Here is a 10,000-nt window from a genome sequence, read left to right as displayed (position 1 = left end):
TTACAGCCTTAGCTGTCATGGTGATGTCACAGTGATGTCATGGTGATGTCACAGTGATGTCAGAGTGATGTCACTACCTGCAGCTGAGCCGCCAGGTGTTCAGGCAGCTCGACTCCTGCAGCTTCCAGCAGGAGGATGGTTTCAGTCAGCGGGAACCTGGAGGAAGAGGAGGAGTCTTCATCCTCGCCACGCTGGGTCACCTGCTTCAGACTACACACACACACACACACACACACACACACACACACACACACACACACACACAGAGACACAGAGAGACACACAGAGACACAGAGAGACACACACACACACACACACACACACACACACACAGAGACACAGAGAGACACACACACACACACACACACACACACACACACACACACACACAGAGACACAGAGAGACACACACACACACACACACACACACACACAGACACACACACACACACACACACAGAGACACACACACACACACACACAGAGACACAAACACACACACACACACACAGAAGAGACACACACACAGACACACACACACACACACACACACACACACACACACACACACAGACACACACACACACACACACACACACACACACACACACACACACACACAGACACACACACAGAGACAAACACACACATTCACACACACACACACACACACACACACACACACACACACACACACACACACACACACACACACACACACATACTGGTTTTTGTGTACTGAAGGGACACTGCTGCCCAAACAAGTTTTTTGCTACATTAGAGGGGCTCCCCTTTCCACTTGCTTCATAAAGATCTGGTTAATATCAAAAAATCTGTTTTAAGCCATACAACACAAATTCCACTTCAAATATTGAATACACACAACACAACTGAAAATGTAACAACCTGACAACATGCCTTATTATGAGGACAGAAGTTAATTAGGTGCATAAGCCCCGCCCCTGACACAAATCGAAATTATAAGGACTAACCCAATTTGTGAGGACAGTAGCTATACAACACACAAAACTGTCACTGAAGTGCATTAAAGGGTCAATCATGATTAAATGGGACATGTCCAAACACATACACTTAAGTGAAGGCAATATGCATTAAAAGGACACACCTAACATATGAGGACAGATTTTAACAGAAAATATAACTCTCTAAATAAGAGACTCTCTCTCTTTTTATATTTATATTGTTATAGATACATAAATAGCTATAGATAGGTCAATGTGTGCAACCACTTTTAATGTCTGATTTATGTCTTTTGCCCCTTTGAGGGCATGAGTGATTAAACTTCAAAGTCATTGCAAATACAACTGGTATTTAATATGGTACACATGCAGCAATGACATCGCTGATGCAGTAGGAGGACCACTTTAAAATGCAGTGGTCTCTTGAAATACAATGCTATTTGTGTGATGATGACCTTGTAAAAGACAGCTTATACAAACAGACAAATTACATCACACAGTGAAAAAGGTGCCATTTTAATACAGACAGCAGTTGAAAAAAAAAAAAAAACTGAGGCATCAGCGGAAACTAGCCCTTTTTTAAGAACAACAAAGAATTACAACATAATTGCATCATAACAGCAACATAACACTTTATTGGCTGGTTTTCTTTTTCAGAGCTATGCCCCGATTTCTAACAAAGTATCTGATGTTTTGAAGTGACCGCCTATCAAGATCAGGATGTTCAGCGTTCTTGCACTGCTGGCATTCAATTCTTGTGGCCAGTTTTCCCTTGGCAATGTGCTTTTTAAAAGGTCTCATTATAGCTGCATCCTCTTTTGGGGACCACTGCCTTTTCTGTTTCCTTCTTTGATCCTGTCTCTCCGGGAAATTTCCAGGAGAAACTACAAAAGTGATAAAACATATTCGGTCAAGTCAGTGGAAATCCACATGCCTAGAGTTAACACCTATGCACAGAAATGTTGTCACCTAGTAAATCGACAACTTCAAAGTGTTGTAAACTAGCCATGCACAAATTTTTCAGCTATGACAAGGTAAAATCGGTTTTGCATTCTATCACCCATTTAACAGTATCCATACACAGTCCTTATGTATATGAAGCTATTTGGTGAGAGAGATTCTCCAGTCAAGTCCCCTGTCCTGTTCTGTCCAGACATGACACGAGTAATACCTGAATATTGCTCAGACAACATTCATCAGGTGAGTTTAAAAAAATATTCTTGAGTTTTATATTTTTGTGAAAAGGTTAAAGACATTCTGAGGACTGTGTATACAGAAACAGTCCTTAGAGTGTTTGTACTGGTCAGGTGTATACACTGTGAGGACTGTGTATAGATACTGTTAAGTATTTAATTTAACAGACAAGTTATACATTGTTTGGTTCCTTTGAAATTTGGTGTCTCGCCTTTAGTATATCCTTGTAATATTAGATGCATAACAATTTCAAGTGGTTCAAAGAATCTATTTATGGTAAGATTATTGAAAAATTGATTTTCAGGGCTAAATGGTATACATAAACAGTCCTTAGTGTGTTTGTACTGGTCAGGTGTATACACTGTGAGGACTGTGTATAGATACTATTAAGTTTTGTATTGGTGTGTATGCAAAGATTAATTTTTACACTCACTATCATCATTACACTACATTACTGTCTCATTTACTGTATATGAACACATACAATAATGAAATTAAAAAGTGTTCTTACACAAATTGTTAATTCAGTTTTATTTTGTATTATGGCTAAAAACATAAGAAGCAATCAGTTTAGTTTCTATTGCAATACCTAAATCCTTTCTCCTGTGATTACATATTATTTCATGGCATTCCATTTGAACTGGTCTTCTGTTAATGTCACTATCAATTTAGTCTGATAAACCACATACACACAGGGATGATAACAAATAGCCTGGGTTTTTTTTTAAAGTTTTGATTTAAACACAGACTTTAAGTGATTTTTTTCAACTTCAATTTTTGTGGATCTAATATTATAGAGAAATGCTGATACTACTAATAATACTAAATAGCTAACAGCATTTATACAGAGTCACATTTTCCATTAATCTTACTATGAAGGGATAATGTCCAAATACACTGTCCTCAAAGTGCCTACAACTGACCAGTACATGTACACCGAAGACTGTGTATCCATACCCCTCCATCAAATGTCAACATCTAGTAAAAACTGCTTTGCAACTGAAAAGATCTGATGTCAATATCAACATTAAATAGAGATTAAGTCACCTTTTCAACATCTTTGAGGCTGTCGGATGCCAAGACCGCATGGTGACCCTCTGCCTCTGTTGAAATCTTGTGTAGAAAAAAGGGGGAAATTATCATTAATTAACCAGTAAGGCACAATAAGATTATGCTTGTTGATATGGAGTGAGGTAACAACTTCATTATCTATACAGGAGTAAGATACAGCCTCAGGTATACAGTATGGTCACATGAATATTTGTACAGCCATCCACAGAAATTTAGTCAGTACAGCACAGTGACATCAAGTGTTAAACAAATGACTATAGTTACTGATATCCTAAAAGCTAACAATAACATTATGAACTAAGAAAATGATAGATGATTGTGATAAGATGATAATGTAGTGAAATGATGACAGTAAGGGGAAAAAAATCATCTTGACATACACACCAATAAAAAAAAAACACTTAACAGTATCCATACACAGTTCTCATAGAGTATACACCTGAACAATACATGTAAGCTGAGGACTGTGTATTGAAACCGTGAAATATCATTACTGTATAAACTGCTTTGCTACTGACAAGATATGATGTCAATATCAACATTCAAAATGAAGTTACCTGTTCAACATCTTTGAGGCTGTCAGATATCAAGGTGGCATGGTGATCCTCTGTCTCGGTTGAAATCTTACGTAGAAAATTGGAAAAAAATTAATTAAATAACCAGTATGGCACAACACATGGATCTATTTAAGAGAAAGACGAGGGCTCAAATATACAGTATGTAAACATAAAAATACGTTCAGCCATTCACAGTAATTATGTCAGTGTAGCATTGTGACATCCATTATTGGACAAATGAATGGACAACAAATGTGTGAAGTTACTGATATCTTGAAAGCTAAAAATACAATTACATACTAAGGTAAAGATAATGATATAAAGGAGACAGTAATGTAGTGTAATGATGATAGTGAGTGTAAAAATGAATCTTTGCATACACACCAATACAAAACTTAACAGTATCCATACACAGTCCTCACAGTGTATACACCTGACCAGTACATACACACTAAGGACTTTTTATGTATACCATTTAGCCCTGAAAATCCATTTCTCAATAAACGTACCATAAATAGATTATTTGACCCACTTGAAATTGTTAAGCATCTAATATTACAAGGATATACTAAAGGTGAGAAACCAAGTTTCAAGGGAACCAAATAATTTCTAACTTGTCTGTTAAATAAAACACTTAATAGTATCCATACACAGTCCTTATAGTGTATACACCTGACCAGTACAAACACACTAAGGACTGTTTCTGTATACACAGTCCTTATGTATATGAAGCTATTTGGCGAGAGAGATTCTCCAGTCAAGTCCCCTGTCCTGTTCTGTTCAGATATCACACTTGTAATACCTGAATATTGCTCAGACAACATTCATCAGGTAAGTTTAAAAAAATATTCTTGAGTTTTATATTTTTGTGAAAAGGTTAAAGATATTCTGAGTACTGTGTATACAGAAACAGTCCTTAGTGTGTATGTACTGGTCAGGTGTATACACTGTGAGGACTGTGTATAGATACTGTTAAGTTTTGTCTTGGTGTGTATGCAAAGATTAATTTTTACACTCACTATCATTATTACACTACATTCCTGTCTCATTTACTGTATATGAACACATACAATAATGAAATTAAAAAGTGTTTTTACACAAATTGTTGATTCAGTTTTATTTTGTATTATGGCTAAAAACATAAGAAGCAATCAGTTTAGTTTCTATTGCAATACCTAACTCCTTTCTCTTGTAATTACATATTATTTCATGGCATTCCATTTGAACTGGTCTTCTGTTAATGTCACTATCAATTTAGTCTGATAAACCACATACACACAGGGATGATAACAAATAGCCTGGGTTTTTTAAAAGTTTTGATTTAAACACAGACTTTAAGTGATTTTTTCAACTTCAATTTTTGTGGATCTAATATTATAGAGAAATGCTGATACTACTAATAATACTAAATAGCTAACAGCATTTATACAGTCACATTTTCCATTAATCTTACTATGAAGGGATAATGTCCAAATACACTGTCCTCAAAGTGCCTACAACTGACCAGTACATGTACACTGAAGACTGTGTATCCATACCCCTCCATCAAATGTCAACATCTAGTAAAAACTGCTTTGCAACTGAAAAGATCTGATGTCAATATCAACATTAAATAGAGATTAAGTCACCTTTTCAACATCTTTGAGGCTGTCGGATGCCAAGACCGCATGGTGACCCTCTGCCTCTGTTGAAATCTTGTGTAGAAAAAAGGGGGAAATTATCATTAATTAACCAGTAAGGCACAATAAGATTATGCTTGTTGATATGGAGTGAGGTAACAACTTCATTATCTATACAGGAGTAAGATACAGCCTCAGGTATACAGTATGGTCACATGAATATTTGTACAGCCATCCACAGAAATTTAGTCAGTACAGCACAGTGACATCAAGTGTTAAACAAATGACTATAGTTACTGATATCCTAAAAGCTAACAATAACATTATGAACTAAGAAAATGATAGATGATTGTGATAAGATGATAATGTAGTGAAATGATGACAGTAAGGGGAAAGAAATCATCTTGACATACACACCAATAAAAAAAAAACACTTAACAGTATCCATACACAGTTCTCATAGAGTATACACCTGAACAATACATGTAAGCTGAGGACTGTGTATTGAAACCGTGAAATATCATTACTGTATAAACTGCTTTGCTACTGACAAGATATGATGTCAATATCAACATTCAAAATGAAGTTACCTGTTCAACATCTTTGAGGCTGTCAGATATCAAGGTGGCATGGTGATCCTCTGTCTCGGTTGAAATCTTATGTAGAAAATTGGAAAAAATGTAATTAAATAACCAGTATGGCACAACACATGGATCTATTTAAGAGAAAGACGAGGGCTCAAATATACAGTATGTAAACATAAAAATACGTTCAGCCATTCACAGTAATTATGTCAGTGTAGCATTGTGACATCCATTATTGGACAAATGAATGGACAACAAATGTGTGAAGTTACTGATATCCTAAAAGCTAACAATAACAATATGAACTAATAAAATGATAGATGATTGTGATAAGATGATAATGTAGTGAAATGATAGTAAGGGGAAAAAATCATCTTGACATACACACCAATAAAAAAAACACTTAACAGTATCCATACACAGTTCTCATAGAGTATAAACCTGAACAATACATGTAAGCTGAGGACTGTGTATCGAAACCGTGAAATATCATTACCGTAAAAACTGCTTTGCTACTGACAAGATATGATGTCAATATCAACATTCAAAATGCAGTCACCTGTTCAACATCTTTGAGGCTGTCAGATATCACGGTGGCATGGTGATCCTCTGTCCTTGTTGAAATCTTGCGTAGAAAATAGAGAACATTAAATAACCAGTAATGCAGAAAAAGATTATGCTTTTTGATATATATTGTAGTGAGGTAACAACTTAATTATCTATACAGGTGTAAGATAAGAAAGATAATACAGTATGTTTAGATAAATATTTGTACAGTCATTTACATACATTCTGTACAGCACAGTGGCATCCATTGTTGAACCAATGACCATAGGTACTGATATCTTGACCTAATAATAAAATTGTGTACTAAGAAAATGATGTAATATATTGATAAGATGATAATGTAGGGAAAGCATGATACTGAGTGTAAAAAACTGTTTTGTCACTGAAAAGACCTGAGGTCAACATCAACATTGATTAGAAATTAAATCACCTGTTTAACATCTTTGAGGCTCTTAGATGCCACGGCTGCTTGTTCCTCGGTCTCACTTGAAATCTTGTGTAGACAAACGAAAAAAATATCATTAAATAACCAAACATAACAAGACTGTGCTTGTTGATTAAGCGAGGTAACAACACAATTATCTATATAGGAGAAATTATGTCAGTGCAGCATCGTGACATTGTTGGACAAATTAATGGACAACAAATTAGTGAAATTACTGATATATTGAAAGCTAACAATACAATTACTCACTAAGGTAAAGATAATGATATAAATGAGATGGTAATGTAGTGTAAATATGATAGAGTGTAAAAATAAATCTTTACATACACACCAATGCAAAACTTAACAGTATCCATACACAGTCCTTACAGTGTATACACCTGACCAGTACATACACACTAAAGACTGTGTATGTACAACATTTAGCCCTGAAAATCCATTTTCAATCTTACTATGTACTCACAGTATCTAAATACACTGTCCTCAGAGTGTCTATAAATGACCACTTTAGACATATTGAGGAGTGTATCTGTACCCTCCAATATACTGTCAAAAATGTTTTACAACTGAAAAAAAATCTGTTGACCATAACAACATGCCATGGACATTAAGTCACCTGTTTAACATATTTGAGCTGCATGGTAACCATCTGCCTCAGTCAAATGACTGACAGAAATACAAGTGGCAGTGGAAGTGTCTCGCTCTTGGAGCTCTTTAATGGTTAGGAAAGCCAGTCAGGAAATGTTTTCTTCACTCTGAAACATTAAACTCCATCACTACAATCCCCTAACATCAGTCACACCTGTATATCTTCACCCACTGCTCCCCTTGTTCTATACATTGGAGAAAGTGACAGACTGACACTGGTCAAAGTGAATATTTTGTCATTCTCATTTCCCATTACTAGCGATAAAGTGGAGAAGCTTGATCCAATGTTGCTGTGTAATAGTGTTTAGACTGCTCTAACACAGAGTTGGCTCATTTAAATCGCCAAAAACAAACCAATTAATTTAACACTAATGTTAAAAGGAATGTTGGATTAATGATTTCCGAAATTTGGTTTGTGTTTGTTTACATATTAGAAGTGCCTGTCAACAAAAAAATTTTGTAATTTGGTGGAGGAAAAACAGCACTACTTCATGGGTCTGGGCCATTACACTGCGTGCACTGCATGACAGACAGGAGTCAAACTTGTGTAGGTCAAGCTGAAATGCACAAATAAGTCATCAACACCTGTGTGGTAATGATAGCAGAGAGTTCACAATCCAACTAGTTTGCAGAGAGAGTGATTTGCACTCAAACTATCTAATCATCTCTGTAACAAATTTCTTTCTGTACCTTTGATCTCCATGGCCGGTTAGAGTCTCCATAATTGTAGGTGATCTCTTCTCCTGGCCTGATGTCCTTGACAGCAAACAAACGGAGATGAGGCTGTCCTTCAACAGTGATTGTCCTCATTCTGCTGTTTGGTTCTATATTGTCGTCATTGACAAGTCTCCCTAAGGAGTCATCCTCTTTTGCTGCATCAACACTGAAAGGCAAAAGATAAGGATGACAAAATGTAAAGTAGAATGACAGAAGCACACTATGCTGAATGAATAAATAAATCACCACCACAACAATAACTACTACTACAACTACTGATATTGAGTTTGTATAAAATAGCAGAGTTTGTTTTTCTGAGAAAAATTAAACCTGCAAAAGATGCTACGAATTAAGAATGACAATTCACATACCATAGTTACCTAATGCACCAATGAATGCATTAGGTTGTCTAGCTAGTTTCATATGATAGCACTATCTTCATGCTACATTAAATATTGGGCCCACTACAGCCTCTGAAAGACAGTAATGCTGGCTGAAATCATAGCAGGTTTCAGAGGGTTAACTCATATGAAATCCTTGCCCAGACTGTTAGTTTAAGATTATAGTTTTGTGTTAAACACAAACTTTCCAACTAGAAACATTTACCCGAGATAAACACTGCCCAAACTAAGCTAGCGTTAGCGTTAGCATTAGCGTTAGCTAGCGTTAGCTAGAGCTAGCGTTAGCGTTAGCATTAGCTAGCATTAACATTAGCTAAACTAATATAGTGTTAGTTATCAATTGCAGGTAAAAAATAACACTTTAAACTAGCGACCAACATCAACATAAAGTTTGCTAAGTTTCTGGAGAAGAAATGTAGCAGTGTGTTTTGAATCTTACCTCTTGCATCTCCACTCTTCACACATGCAGGTGCAGGTGACAATGTGTTGGCTCAGCATGATATTGTATTGTTAATTGTAGAATACACATCTTTTCTGATAAAACACATTATTATGGGGACCGTCTGCTGACAACCAATCAAAAGCTGTGAATTTTACACATTGTGTGAATTATTAATGAGGTGGTGCAATACCAAGACCAACCTACAGGGGCGCTGTGTCGATACACAGCTTATACACAAATTCAGATATATGTGAACTATGGAGACTTTTGCTGAAATTTGCTGAAATTTTGAATTCTAGCTTTCTATGCCTATAGAAACACTTCTACATTGTCTGAATTATGAGGACTCTGACCCTGTCCTGTTAATACAAAATGTCCCCATAGTGTGGCGTGTATTCATACGAAATGTCTCCATAAACCACATATGCACACACAGACACACACACACACACATTCACACACACACACACACACACACACACACACACACACACACACACACACACACAAACACACACACACACACACACCCCAACACACAGACACACACACACACAGACACACACACACACACACAGTGGTTAGTTTTTCTGTGGGTAAAAAAAGGATGTGATGCAGGTTTAGTGTGTGTGTGTGTCTCTGTGTGTGTGTGTGTGTGTGTGTGTGTGTGTGTGTGTGTGTAAAGGTGTGGATCAGCTCAGGTGTGTCACCTGTTGCTGACGGCACCCAGCAGGTACTGTGTGTACATGTGTCTCCAGTCCTGGAGGACGGACAG

The 10,000-nt window shown here is 36.5% G+C and overlaps 2 protein-coding genes and 1 long non-coding RNA gene across 5 annotated transcripts in view; 1 reads left to right on the top strand and 2 right to left on the bottom strand.

The window, feature by feature from the left end:
• The window catches only part of LOC118495833, a 145,288-nt gene that overhangs the window by 63,741 nt on the left and 71,547 nt on the right, over window positions 1-10,000 (top strand). The window lies entirely within an intron of this gene.
• The window catches only part of LOC118495823 (zinc finger protein 335-like), a 96,192-nt gene that overhangs the window by 44,793 nt on the left and 41,399 nt on the right, over window positions 1-10,000 (bottom strand). The window lies entirely within an intron of this gene.
• The window catches only part of LOC116039460 (dynein heavy chain 17, axonemal-like), a 42,243-nt gene that overhangs the window by 3,865 nt on the left and 28,378 nt on the right, over window positions 1-10,000 (bottom strand). For both annotated transcript variants that reach the window (XM_036005027.1, XM_031284346.2), the window contains exons 17-18: window positions 9,936-10,000; window positions 78-210 (exon numbers count right to left, since the gene is read on the bottom strand). The exon at window positions 9,936-10,000 is cut by the window's right edge and continues 105 nt beyond it. In XM_036005027.1, coding sequence (XP_035860920.1) covers window positions 78-210; window positions 9,936-10,000 — 198 coding nt within the window. The remainder of the gene's footprint in view (window positions 1-77; window positions 211-9,935) is intronic.

The sequence above is a fragment of the Sander lucioperca genome, chromosome 9 (genome assembly GCF_008315115.2).
Source record: "Sander lucioperca isolate FBNREF2018 chromosome 9, SLUC_FBN_1.2, whole genome shotgun sequence".
NCBI lineage: Eukaryota > Metazoa > Chordata > Actinopteri > Perciformes > Percidae > Sander > Sander lucioperca.
This window is presented reverse-complemented; position numbering and strand designations above follow the sequence as displayed.